This window comes from Misgurnus anguillicaudatus, chromosome 2 (genome assembly GCF_027580225.2).
Source record: "Misgurnus anguillicaudatus chromosome 2, ASM2758022v2, whole genome shotgun sequence".
In the NCBI taxonomy this organism is placed as follows: domain Eukaryota; kingdom Metazoa; phylum Chordata; class Actinopteri; order Cypriniformes; family Cobitidae; genus Misgurnus; species Misgurnus anguillicaudatus.
Window position 1 is genome coordinate 46,204,496 of NC_073338.2, and position 14,649 is coordinate 46,219,144.

General features: G+C 37.4%; 3 protein-coding genes across 3 annotated transcripts; all 3 read left to right on the top strand.

Annotated features, from left to right (window-relative positions):
* Positions 1-5,915: 5,915 nt before the first annotated feature.
* On the top strand, positions 5,916-7,508 carry LOC141351477 (MAM domain-containing protein 2-like). The gene is made up of 4 exons (XM_073858381.1): positions 5,916-6,166; positions 6,371-6,455; positions 6,579-6,713; positions 7,360-7,508. The coding sequence occupies exons 1-4, from the start codon at positions 5,921-5,923 to the stop codon at positions 7,506-7,508; spliced, it is 615 nt and encodes a 204-aa protein (XP_073714482.1). The 5' UTR covers positions 5,916-5,920.
* Positions 7,509-7,588: 80 nt separating this feature from the next.
* LOC141351480 (MAM domain-containing protein 2-like) lies at positions 7,589-9,183 on the top strand. Its single transcript, XM_073858388.1, has 4 exons — positions 7,589-7,839; positions 8,044-8,128; positions 8,250-8,384; positions 9,035-9,183. The coding sequence occupies exons 1-4, from the start codon at positions 7,594-7,596 to the stop codon at positions 9,181-9,183; spliced, it is 615 nt and encodes a 204-aa protein (XP_073714489.1). The 5' UTR covers positions 7,589-7,593.
* Positions 9,184-9,268: 85 nt separating this feature from the next.
* LOC141349132 (MAM and LDL-receptor class A domain-containing protein 1-like) lies at positions 9,269-14,535 on the top strand. Its single transcript, XM_073858391.1, has 13 exons — positions 9,269-9,514; positions 9,727-9,811; positions 9,934-10,059; positions 10,678-10,839; positions 10,925-11,181; positions 11,394-11,478; positions 11,601-11,726; positions 12,345-12,506; positions 12,592-12,848; positions 13,054-13,138; positions 13,261-13,386; positions 14,005-14,166; positions 14,252-14,535. The coding sequence occupies exons 1-13, from the start codon at positions 9,269-9,271 to the stop codon at positions 14,533-14,535; spliced, it is 2,163 nt and encodes a 720-aa protein (XP_073714492.1).
* Positions 14,536-14,649: the final 114 nt, after the last annotated feature.

Consider the following 14,649-nt stretch of genomic DNA (forward strand, 5'->3'; position numbering starts at 1 on the left):
ACAACTACCACCTCAGGTGGTGGAAGTGCAGGTATGTATAGATATAAATATATCACAGACTGCACTTTAAGCACTGTTAAAAATGTATATTTCTATATCATTTTTTATTATTTTAAAAATGTTATAAAACATTATTTCTGAATGTTTTTAAAAAATATTTATTTAGAAAACAAACACAATTCACTTATTATGTTTAGATGTTGATGCTTTGTTTCATTTAAAGTCACCATTATGGTGATCAGTGTTATATTCAGCATCAAAGACCTCATTGAGTGTTTTTAAAACTTTTTTCTGTTAGCTGGGTCTATAGAAATCAGACTTTTATTGTAACAGGTGCTGTTGTTTGAAATAGTAGGAATGCAAGAAAAAAATCTTGGCCTTTTCATTTCCCTAAATATTTTGACATCTTTTTCACTGTTGCAAAGTTACATTTTCAGAACGTGCTTTTTTACTATATTTTTTGACATTATTTAACAATAAACATTTTTTAACATTCCAACAGACAATAAAAGGCCTTTTTACACCTTGTCACTTTATGCATTTTCTCTTCCATTTACTGTACATTCAGCCACATAAATGGGTCTTGGCCAAACGGCTATTAATCCGACCTTCTATTCTTGGTTAAGCAGACTGCTGTTAACTACTTGGAATGGTGATTGCGTTTTTTCTTTCAACAGTTTGTAGCCTGAACTGTGATTTTGACGGTGATATCTGCGCTTGGAGTCAGATGCCGACTGATGCTTTTGATTGGACAAGACACACAGGCTCCACCCCCTCTTTGATGACTGGCCCCTCCTCTGACCACACAACAGGAAGTGGGTCCTGATTTCTTTACTGAAAAACGATCGATACATTTGTTATGTTGATTTCTAAAGTGATTGTCCTGATGTAAATGTCTAGGTGGTTTCTACATGTACATCGAGGGTGATAGTGCTAGTTATGGTGACACGGCACGTATCATCAGTTCAGAGTGCACTGACATTCAAAATCAGTGTCTTCAGTTTTGGTACCACATGTACGGTTCCGGTAACACCATGGGACTGAGCGTCTACCATCTGCAGGGAAATGTGGCCAAAGAGGTGTGGAAGAAGAGAGAAAACCAGGGAGACATGTGGTACCGTGCACGGGTGGACCTGACACCAACAGGGAAGTTTCAGGTCAGTGAAGGTTTGAGGATTACATAAAAATAAACAAAATAATGCTCCCATCAGTGATGTTTTAAATTAATCAAAGCAGGCTTGTAGTTTTTCTGTAAATGTTCATAGTGTTTTATGGGACATGATGTGTTACTATGCTAAAATCATTTATGTGTGGTGTATGAAGAAATGTGTCAAAATCTTTAAATGTGATCAATCTTTTAGGTGATCTTTGAGGGACGTAGAGGAAGCACATCCCTGTCAGATGTTTCCATTGATGATGTCTCTCTACACAAAGGAACCTGTGATGGTATGTTTTTACATTTGAGCTTTAAAAAAACTCTGTTTCATTTAATTAACAGAGTGATTGCTCACATGCAACTTTAACAAAAGTGTTCTTGACATCTGGTTAAACCCTGTATTTTCTTCAGATTTACCAAACCCTGGAGTCTCATTGCCACCCGGACCCATCCCAACTACAACCAGACCTACCCCAACTACAACCAGACCCATCGAAACCACAACTGCGCCCATAACAACTACCACCTCAGGTGGTGGAAGTGCAGGTATGTATAGATATAAATATATCACAGACTGCACTTTAAGCACTGTTAAAAATTTATATTTCTATATAATTTTTTATTATTTTAAAAATGTTATAAAACATTATTTCTGAATGTTTTTAAAAAATATTTATTTAGAAAACAAACACAATTCACTTATTATGTTTAGATGTTGATGCTTTGTTTCATTTAAAGTCACCATTATGGTGATCAGTGTTATATTCAGCATCAAAGACCTCATTGAGTGTTTTTAAAACTTTTTTCTGTTAGCTGGGTCTATAGAAATCAGACTTTTATTGTAACAGGTGCTGTTGTTTGAAATAGTAGGAATGCAAGAAAAAAATCTTGGCCTTTTCATTTCCCTAAATATTTTGACATCTTTTTCACTGTTGCAAAGTTACATTTTCAGAACGTGCTTTTTTACTATATATTTTTTTGACATTATTTAACAATAAACATTTTTTAACATTCCAACAGACAATAAAAGGCCTTTTTACACCTTGTCACTTTATGCATTTTCTCTTCCATTTACTGTACATTCAGCCACATAAATGGGTCTTGGCCAAACGGCTATTAATCCGACCTTCTATTCTTGGTTAAGCAGACTGCTGTTAACTACTTGGAATGGTGATTGCGTTTTTTCTTTCAACAGTTTGTAGCCTGAACTGTGATTTTGACGGTGATATCTGCGCTTGGAGTCAGATGCCGACTGATGCTTTTGATTGGACAAGACACACAGGCTCCACCCCCTCTTTGATGACTGGCCCCTCCTCTGACCACACAACAGGAAGTGGGTCCTGATTTCTTTACTGAAAAACGATCGATACATTTGTTATGTTGATTTCTAAAGTGATTGTCCTGATGTAAATGTCTAGGTGGTTTCTACATGTACATCGAGGGTGATAGTGCTAGTTATGGTGACACGGCACGTATCATCAGTTCAGAGTGCACTGACATTCAAAATCAGTGTCTTCAGTTTTGGTACCACATGTACGGTTCCGGTAACACCATGGGACTGAGCGTCTACCATCTGCAGGGAAATGTGGCCAAAGAGGTGTGGAAGAAGAGAGAAAACCAGGGAGACATGTGGTACCGTGCACGGGTGGACCTGACACCAACAGGGAAGTTTCAGGTCAGTGAAGGTTTGAGGATTACATAAAAATAAACAAAATAATGCTCCCATCAGTGATGTTTTAAAGTAACCAAAGCAGGCTTGTAGTTTTTCTGTAAATGTTCATAGTGTTTTATGGGACATGATGTGCTACGGTCCTAAAAATCATTTATGTGTGGTATATGAAGAAATGTGTCAAAATCTTTAAATGTGATCAATCTTTCAGGTGATCTTTGAGGGACGTAGAGGAAGCACATCCCTGTCAGATGTTTCCATTGATGATGTCTCTCTACACAAAGGAACCTGTGATGGTATGTTTCTACATTTGAGCTTTAATAAAACTCTGTCCACTTAATTAAAAGAGTGATTGCTCACATGCAACTTTAACAAAAGTGTTCTTGACATCTGGTTAAACGCTGTACTTTTTCTTCAGATTTAACAGACCCATTGCCACCCGGACCCATCCCAACTACAACCAGACCTACCCCAACTACAACCAGACCCATCGAAACCACAACTGCGCCCATAACAACTACCACCTCAGGTGGTGGAAGTGCAGGTATGTATAGATATAAATATATCACAGACTGCACTTTAAGCACTGTTAAAAATGTATATTTCTATATAATTTTTTTATTATTTTAAAAATGTTATAAAACATTATTTCTGAATGTTTTTAAAAAATATTTATTTAGAAAACAAACACAATTCACTTATTATGTTTAGATGTTGATGCTTTGTTTCATTTAAAGTCACCATTATGGTGATCAGTGTTATATTCAGCATCAAAGACCTCATTGAGTGTTTTTAAAACTTTTTTCTGTTAGCTGGGTCTATAGAAATCAGACTTTTATTGTAACAGGTGCTGTTGTTTGAAATAGTAGGAATGCAAGAAAAAAATCTTGGCCTTTTCATTTCCCTAAATATTTTGACATCTTTTTCACTGTTGCAAAGTTACATTTTCAGAACGTGCTTTTTTACTATATTTTTTGACATTATTTAACAATAAACATTTTTTAACATTCCAACAGACAATAAAAGGCCTTTTTACACCTTGTCACTTTATGCATTTTCTCTTCCATTTACTGTACATTCAGCCACATAAATGGGTCTTGGCCAAACGGCTATTAATCCGACCTTCTATTCTTGGTTAAGCAGACTGCTGTTAACTACTTGGAATGGTGATTGCGTTTTTTCTTTCAACAGTTTGTAACCTGAACTGTGATTTTGACGGTGATATCTGCGCTTGGAGTCAGATGCCGACTGATGCTTTTGATTGGACAAGACACACAGGCTCCACCCCCTCTTTGATGACTGGCCCCTCCTCTGACCACACAACAGGAAGTGGGTCCTGATTTCTTTACTGAAAAACGATCGATACATTTGTTATGTTGATTTCTAAAGTGATTGTCCTGATGTAAATGTCTAGGTGGTTTCTACATGTACATCGAGGGTGATAGTGCTAGTTATGGTGACACGGCACGTATCATCAGTTCAGAGTGCACTGACATTCAAAATCAGTGTCTTCAGTTTTGGTACCACATGTACGGTTCCGGTAACACCATGGGACTGAGCGTCTACCATCTGCAGGGAAATGTGGCCAAAGAGGTGTGGAAGAAGAGAGAAAACCAGGGAGACATGTGGTACCGTGCACGGGTGGACCTGACACCAACAGGGAAGTTTCAGGTCAGTGAAGGTTTGAGGATTACATAAAAATAAACAAAATAATGCTCCCATCAGTGATGTTTTAAATTAATCAAAGCAGGCTTGTAGTTTTTCTGTAAATGTTCATAGTGTTTTATGGGACATGATGTGTTACTATGCTAAAATCATTTATGTGTGGTGTATGAAGAAATGTGTCAAAATCTTTAAATGTGATCAATCTTTTAGGTGATCTTTGAGGGACGTAGAGGAAGCACATCCCTGTCAGATGTTTCCATTGATGATGTCTCTCTACACAAAGGAACCTGTGATGGTATGTTTTTACATTTGAGCTTTAAAAAAACTCTGTCCACTTAATTAACAGAGTGATTGCTCACATGCAACTTTAACAAAAGTGTTCTTGACATCTGGTTAAACCCTGTATTTTCTTCAGATTTACCAAACCCTGGAGTCTCATTGCCACCCGGACCCATCCCAACTACAACCAGACCTACCCCAACTACAACCAGACCCATCGAAACCACAACTGCGCCCATAACAACTACCACCTCAGGTGGTGGAAGTGCAGGTATGTATAGATATAAATATATCACAGACTGCACTTTAAGCACTGTTAAAAATTTATATTTCTATATCATTTTTTATTATTTTAAAAATGTTATAAAACATTATTTCTGAATGTTTTTAAAAAATATTTATTTAGAAAACAAACACAATTCACTTATTATGTTTAGATGTTGATGCTTTGTTTCATTTAAAGTCACCATTATGGTGATCAGTGTTATATTCAGCATCAAAGACCTCATTGAGTGTTTTTAAAACTTTTTTCTGTTAGCTGGGTCTATAGAAATCAGACTTTTATTGTAACAGGTGCTGTTGTTTGAAATAGTAGGAATGCAAGAAAAAAATCTTGGCCTTTTCATTTCCCTAAATATTTTGACATCTTTTTCACTGTTGCAAAGTTACATTTTCAGAACGTGCTTTTTTACTATATTTTTTGACATTATTTAACAATAAACATTTTTTAACATTCCAACAGACAATAAAAGGCCTTTTTACACCTTGTCACTTTATGCATTTTCTCTTCCATTTACTGTACATTCAGCCACATAAATGAGTCTTGGCCAAACGGCTATTAATCCGACCTTCTATTCTTGGTTAAGCAGACTGCTGTTAACTACTTGGAATGGTGATTGCGTTTTTTCTTTCAACAGTTTGTAGCCTGAACTGTGATTTTGACGGTGATATCTGCGCTTGGAGTCAGATGCCGACTGATGCTTTTGATTGGACAAGACACACAGGCTCCACCCCCTCTTTGATGACTGGCCCCTCCTCTGACCACACAACAGGAAGTGGGTCCTGATTTCTTTACTGAAAAACGATCGATACATTTGTTATGTTGATTTCTAAAGTGATTGTCCTGATGTAAATGTCTAGGTGGTTTCTACATGTACATCGAGGGTGATAGTGCTAGTTATGGTGACACGGCACGTATCATCAGTTCAGAGTGCACTGACATTCAAAATCAGTGTCTTCAGTTTTGGTACCACATGTACGGTTCCGGTAACACCATGGGACTGAGCGTCTACCATCTGCAGGGAAATGTGGCCAAAGAGGTGTGGAAGAAGAGAGAAAACCAGGGAGACATGTGGTACCGTGCACGGGTGGACCTGACACCAACAGGGAAGTTTCAGGTCAGTGAAGGTTTGAGGATTACATAAAAATAAACAAAATAATGCTCCCATCAGTGATGTTTTAAATTAATCAAAGCAGGCTTGTAGTTTTTCTGTAAATGTTCATAGTGTTTTATGGGACATGATGTGTTACTATGCTAAAATCATTTATGTGTGGTGTATGAAGAAATGTGTCAAAATCTTTAAATGTGATCAATCTTTCAGGTGATCTTTGAGGGACGTAGAGGAAGCACATCCCTGTCAGATGTTTCCATTGATGATGTCTCTCTACACAAAGGAACCTGTGATGGTATGTTTTTACATTTGAGCTTTAATAAAACTCTGTTTCATTTAATTAACAGAGTGATTGCTCACATGCAACTTTAACAAAAGTGTTCTTGACATCTGGTTAAACGCTGTACTTTTTCTTCAGATTTACCAAACCCTGGAGTCTCATTGCCACCCGGACCCATCCCAACTACAACCAGACCTACCCCAACTACAACCAGACCCATCGAAACCACAACTGCGCCCATAACAACTACCACCTCAGGTGGTGGAAGTGCAGGTATGTATAGATATAAATATATCACAGACTGCACTTTAAGCACTGTTAAAAATGTATATTTCTATATAATTTTTTTATTATTTTAAAAATGTTATAAAACATTATTTCTGAATGTTTTTAAAAATATTTATTTAGAAAACAAACACAATTCACTTATTATGTTTAGATGTTGATGCTTTGTTTCATTTAAAGTCACCATTATGGTGATCAGTGTTATATTCAGCATCAAAGACCTCATTGAGTGTTTTTAAAACTTTTTTCTGTTAGCTGGGTCTATAGAAATCAGACTTTTATTGTAACAGGTGCTGTTGTTTGAAATAGTAGGAATGCAAGAAAAAAATCTTGGCCTTTTCATTTCCCTAAATATTTTGACATCTTTTTCACTGTTGCAAAGTTACATTTTCAGAACGTGCTTTTTTACTATATTTTTTGACATTATTTAACAATAAACATTTTTTAACATTCCAACAGACAATAAAAGGCCTTTTTACACCTTGTCACTTTATGCATTTTCTCTTCCATTTACTGTACATTCAGCCACATAAATGGGTCTTGGCCAAACGGCTATTAATCCGACCTTCTATTCTTGGTTAAGCAGACTGCTGTTAACTACTTGGAATGGTGATTGCGTTTTTTCTTTCAACAGTTTGTAGCCTGAACTGTGATTTTGACGGTGATATCTGCGCTTGGAGTCAGATGCCGACTGATGCTTTTGATTGGACAAGACACACAGGCTCCACCCCCTCTTTGATGACTGGCCCCTCCTCTGACCACACAACAGGAAGTGGGTCCTGATTTCTTTACTGAAAAACGATCGATACATTTGTTATGTTGATTTCTAAAGTGATTGTCCTGATGTAAATGTCTAGGTGGTTTCTACATGTACATCGAGGGTGATAGTGCTAGTTATGGTGACACGGCACGTATCATCAGTTCAGAGTGCACTGACATTCAAAATCAGTGTCTTCAGTTTTGGTACCACATGTACGGTTCCGGTAACACCATGGGACTGAGCGTCTACCATCTGCAGGGAAATGTGGCCAAAGAGGTGTGGAAGAAGAGAGAAAACCAGGGAGACATGTGGTACCGTGCACGGGTGGACCTGACACCAACAGGGAAGTTTCAGGTCAGTGAAGGTTTGAGGATTACATAAAAATAAACAAAATAATGCTCCCATCAGTGATGTTTTAAATTAATCAAAGCAGGCTTGTAGTTTTTCTGTAAATGTTCATAGTGTTTTATGGGACATGATGTGTTACTATGCTAAAATCATTTATGTGTGGTGTATGAAGAAATGTGTCAAAATCTTTAAATGTGATCAATCTTTCAGGTGATCTTTGAGGGACGTAGAGGAAGCACATCCCTGTCAGATGTTTCCATTGATGATGTCTCTCTACACAGAGGAACCTGTAATGGTATGTTTTTACATTTGAGCTTTAAAAAAACTCTGTTTCATTTAATTAACAGAGTGATTGCTCACATGCAACTTTAACAAAAGTGTTCTTGACATCTGGTTAAACCCTGTATTTTCTTCAGATTTACCAAACCCTGGAGTCTCATTGCCACCCGGACCCATCCCAACTACAACCAGACCTACCCCAACTACAACCAGACCCATCGAAACCACAACTGCGCCCATAACAACTACCACCTCAGGTGGTGGAAGTGCAGGTATGTATAGATATAAATATATCACAGACTGCACTTTAAGCACTGTTAAAAATTTATATTTCTATATAATTTTTTATTATTTTAAAAATGTTATAAAACATTATTTCTGAATGTTTTTAAAAAATATTTATTTAGAAAACAAACACAATTCACTTATTATGTTTAGATGTTGATGCTTTGTTTCATTTAAAGTCACCATTATGGTGATCAGTGTTATATTCAGCATCAAAGACCTCATTGAGTGTTTTTAAAACTTTTTTCTGTTAGCTGGGTCTATAGAAATCAGACTTTTATTGTAACAGGTGCTGTTGTTTGAAATAGTAGGAATGCAAGAAAAAAATCTTGGCCTTTTCATTTCCCTAAATATTTTGACATCTTTTTCACTGTTGCAAAGTTACATTTTCAGAACGTGCTTTTTTACTATATATTTTTTTTGACATTATTTAACAATAAACATTTTTTAACATTCCAACAGACAATAAAAGGCCTTTTTACACCTTGTCACTTTATGCATTTTCTCTTCCATTTACTGTACATTCAGCCACATAAATGGGTCTTGGCCAAACGGCTATTAATCCGACCTTCTATTCTTGGTTAAGCAGACTGCTGTTAACTACTTGGAATGGTGATTGCGTTTTTTCTTTCAACAGTTTGTAGCCTGAACTGTGATTTTGACGGTGATATCTGCGCTTGGAGTCAGATGCCGACTGATGCTTTTGATTGGACAAGACACACAGGCTCCACCCCCTCTTTGATGACTGGCCCCTCCTCTGACCACACAACAGGAAGTGGGTCCTGATTTCTTTACTGAAAAACGATCGATACATTTGTTATGTTGATTTCTAAAGTGATTGTCCTGATGTAAATGTCTAGGTGGTTTCTACATGTACATCGAGGGTGATAGTGCTAGTTATGGTGACACGGCACGTATCATCAGTTCAGAGTGCGCTGACATTCAAAATCAGTGTCTTCAGTTTTGGTACCACATGTACGGTTCCGGTAACACCATGGGGCTGAGCGTCTACCATCTGCAGGGAAATGTGGCCAAAGAGGTGTGGAAGAAGAGAGAAAACCAGGGAAACACGTGGTACCGTGCACTGGTGGATCTGACACCAACAGGGAAGTTTCAGGTCAGTGAAGGTTTGAGGATTACATAAAAATAAACAAAATAATGCTCCCATCAGTGATGTTTTAAAGTAACCAAAGCAGGCTTGTAGTTCTTCTCTAAATGTATCCTGTTCAGAGTGTTTTGTGGGACATGATGTGCTACGGTCCTAAAAATCATTTATGTGTGGTATATGAAGAAATGTGTCAAACTCTATATATGTAATTGATCTGTTAGGTGATCTTTGAGGGACGTAGAGGAAGCACATCCCTGTCAGATGTTTCCATTGATGATGTCTCTCTACACAAAGGAACCTGTGATGGTATGTTTCTACATTTGAGCTTTAATAAAACTCTGTCCACTTAATTAAAAGAGTGATTGCTCACATGCAACTTTAACAAAAGTGTTCTTGACATCTGGTTAAACGCTGTACTTTTTCTTCAGATTTAACAGACCCATTGCCACCCGGACCCATCCCAACTACAACCAGACCTACCCCAACTACAACCAGACCCACCGAAATCACAACTGCGCCCATAACAACTACCACCTCAGGTGGTGGAAGTGCAGGTATGTATAGATATAAATATATCACAGACTGCACTTTAAGCACGGTTAAAAATGTATATTTCTATATCATTTTTTATTATTTTAAAAATGTTATAAAACATTATTTCTGAATGTTTTGTAAAAATATTTCTTTAGAAAACAAACACAATTCACTCATTATGTTTAGATGTTGATGCTTTGTTTCATTTAAAGTCACCATTATGGTGATCAATGTTATATTCAGCATCAAAGACCTCATTGAGTGTTTTTAAAACTTTTTTCTGTTAGCTGGGTCTATAGAAATCAGACTTTTATTGTAACAGGTGCTGTAGTTTGAAATAGTAGGGATGCAAGAAAAAAATCTTGGCCTTTTCATTTCCCTAAATATTTTGACATCTTTTTCACTGTTGCAAAGTTACATTTTCAGAACGTGCTTTTTTACTATATTTTTTGACATTATTTAACAATAAACATTTTTTAACATTCCAACAGACAATAAAAGGCCTTTTTACACCTGGTCACTTTATGCATTTTCTCTTCTATTTACATTCAGCCACATAAATGAGTCTTGGCCAAACGGCTATTGATCCGATCTTCTATTCTTGGTTAAGCAGACCGTTGTTGACTACTTGGAATGGTGATTGCGTTTTTTTCTTTCAACAGTTTGTAACCTGAACTGTGATTTTGACGGTGATATCTGCGCTTGGAGTCAGATGCCGACTGATGCTTTTGATTGGACAAGACACACAGGCTCCACCCCCTCTTTGATGACTGGCCCCTCCTCTGACCACACAACAGGAAGTGGGTCCTGATTTCTTTACTGAAAAACGATCGACACATTTGTTATGTTGATTTCTAAAGTGATTGTCCTGATGTAAATGTCTAGGTGGTTTCTACATGTACATCGAGGGTGATAGTGCCAGTTATGGTGACACGGCACGTATCATCAGTTCAGAGTGCGCTGACATTCAAAATCAGTGTCTTCAGTTTTGGTACCACATGTACGGTTCCGGTAACACCATGGGGCTGAGCGTCTACCATCTGCAGGGAAATGTGGCCAAAGAGGTGTGGAAGAAGAGAGAAAACCAGGGAAACATGTGGTACCGTGCACTGGTGGACCTGACACCAACAGGGAAGTTTCAGGTCAGTGAAGGTTTGAGGATTACATAAAAATAAACAAAATAATGCTCCCATCAGTGATGTTTTAAAGTAACCAAAGCAGGCTTGTAGTTCTTCTCTAAATGTATCCTGTTCAGAGTGTTTTGTGGGACATGATGTGCTACGGTCCTAAAAATCATTTATGTGTGGTATATGAAGAAATGTGTCAAATTCTATATATGTAATTGATCTGTTAGGTGATCTTTGAGGGACGTAGAGGAAGCACATCCCTGTCAGATGTTTCCATTGATGATGTCTCTCTACACAAAGGAACCTGTGATGGTATGTTTCTACATTTGAGCTTTAATAAAACTCTGTCCACTTAATTAAAAGAGTGATTGCTCACATGCAACTTTAACAAAAGTGTTCTTGACATCTGGTTAAACGCTGTACTTTTTCTTCAGATTTAACAGACCCATTGCCACCCGGACCCATCCCAACTACAACCAGACCTACCCCAACTACAACCAGACCCACCGAAATCACAACTGCGCCCATAACAACTACCACCTCAGGTGGTGGAAGTGCAGGTATGTATAGATATAAATATATCACAGACTGCACTTTAAGCACGGTTAAAAATTTATATTTCTATATCATTTTTTATTATTTTAAAAATGTTATAAAACATTATTTCTGAATGTTTTGTAAAAATATTTCTTTAGAAAACAAACACAATTCACTCATTATGTTTAGATGTTGATGCTTTGTTTCATTTAAAGTCACCATTATGGTGATCAATGTTATATTCAGCATCAAAGACCTCATTGAGTGTTTTTAAAACTTTTTTCTGTTAGCTGGGTCTATAGAAATCAGACTTTTATTGTAACAGGTGCTGTAGTTTGAAATAGTAGGGATGCAAGAAAAAAATCTTGGCCTTTTCATTTCCCTAAATATTTTGACATCTTTTTCACTGTTGCAAAGTTACATTTTCAGAACGTGCTTTTTTACTATATTTTTTGACATTATTTAACAATAAACATTTTTTAACATTCCAACAGACAATAAAAGGCCTTTTTACACCTGGTCACTTTATGCATTTTCTCTTCTATTTACATTCAGCCACATAAATGAGTCTTGGCCAAACGGCTATTGATCCGATCTTCTATTCTTGGTTAAGCAGACCGTTGTTGACTACTTGGAATGGTGATTGCGTTTTTTTCTTTCAACAGTTTGTAACCTGAACTGTGATTTTGACGGTGATATCTGCGCTTGGAGTCAGATGCCGACTGATGCTTTTGATTGGACAAGACACACAGGCTCCACCCCCTCTTTGATGACTGGCCCCTCCTCTGACCACACAACAGGAAGTGGGTCCTGATTTCTTTACTGAAAAACGATCGACACATTTGTTATGTTGATTTCTAAAGTGATTGTCCTGATGTAAATGTCTAGGTGGTTTCTACATGTACATCGAGGGTGATAGTGCCAGTTATGGTGACACGGCACGTATCATCAGTTCAGAGTGCGCTGACATTCAAAATCAGTGTCTTCAGTTTTGGTACCACATGTACGGTTCCGGTAACACCATGGGGCTGAGCGTCTACCATCTGCAGGGAAATGTGGCCAAAGAGGTGTGGAAGAAGAGAGAAAACCAGGGAAACATGTGGTACCGTGCACTGGTGGACCTGACACCAACAGGGAAGTTTCAGGTCAGTGAAGGTTTGAGGATTACATAAAAATAAACAAAATAATGCTCCCATCAGTGATGTTTTAAAGTAACCAAAGCAGGCTTGTAGTTTTTCTGTAAATGTTCATAGTGTTTTATGGGACATGATGTGCTACGGTCCTAAAAATCATTTATGTGTGGTATATGAAGAAATGTGTCAAAATCTTTAAATGTGATCAATCTTTCAGGTGATCTTTGAGGGACGTAGAGGAAGCACATCCCTGTCAGATGTTTCCATTGATGATGTCTCTCTACACAAAGGAACCTGTGATGGTATGTTTCTACATTTGAGCTTTAATAAAACTCTGTCCACTTAATTAAAAGAGTGATTGCTCACATGCAACTTTAACAAAAGTGTTCTTGACATCTGGTTAAACGCTGTACTTTTTCTTCAGATTTAACAGACCCATTGCCACCCGGACCCATCCCAACTACAACCAGACCTACCCCAACTACAACCAGACCCACCGAAATCACAACTGCGCCCATAACAACTACCACCTCAGGTGGTGGAAGTGCAGGTATGTATAGATATAAATATATCACAGACTGCACTTTAAGCACGGTTAAAAATTTATATTTCTATATCATTTTTTATTATTTTAAAAATGTTATAAAACATTATTTCTGAATGTTTTGTAAAAATATTTCTTTAGAAAACAAACACAATTCACTCATTATGTTTAGATGTTGATGCTTTGTTTCATTTAAAGTCACCATTATGGTGATCAATGTTATATTCAGCATCAAAGACCTCATTGAGTGTTTTTAAAACTTTTTTCTGTTAGCTGGGTCTATAGAAATCAGACTTTTATTGTAACAGGTGCTGTAGTTTGAAATAGTAGGGATGCAAGAAACAAATCTTGGCCTTTTCATTTCCCTAAATATTTTGACATCTTTTTCACTGTTGCAAAGTTACATTTTCAGAACGTGCTTTTTTACTATATTTTTTGACATTATTTAACAATAAACATTTTTTAACATTCCAACAGACAATAAAAGGCCTTTTTACACCTGGTCACTTTATGCATTTTCTCTTCTATTTACATTCAGCCACATAAATGAGTCTTGGCCAAACGGCTATTGATCCGATCTTCTATTCTTGGTTAAGCAGACCGTTGTTGACTACTTGGAATGGTGATTGCGTTTTTTTCTTTCAACAGTTTGTAACCTGAACTGTGATTTTGACGGTGATATCTGCGCTTGGAGTCAGATGCCGACTGATGCTTTTGATTGGACAAGACACACAGGCTCCACCCCCTCTTTGATGACTGGCCCCTCCTCTGACCACACAACAGGAAGTGGGTCCTGATTTCTTTACTGAAAAACGATCGACACATTTGTTATGTTGATTTCTAAAGTGATTGTCCTGATGTAAATGTCTAGGTGGTTTCTACATGTACATCGAGGGTGATAGTGCCAGTTATGGTGACACGGCACGTATCATCAGTTCAGAGTGCGCTGACATTCAAAATCAGTGTCTTCAGTTTTGGTACCACATGTACGGTTCCGGTAACACCATGGGGCTGAGCGTCTACCATCTGCAGGGAAATGTGGCCAAAGAGGTGTGGAAGAAGAGAGAAAACCAGGGAAACATGTGGTACCGTGCACTGGTGGAACTGACACCATCAGGGAAGTTTCAGGTCAGTGAAGGTTTGAGGATTACATAAAAATAAACAAAATAATGCTCCCATCAGTGATGTTTTAAATTAATCAAAGCAGGCTTGTAGTTTTTCTGTAAATGTTCATAGTGTTTTATGGGACATGATGTGTTACTATGCTAA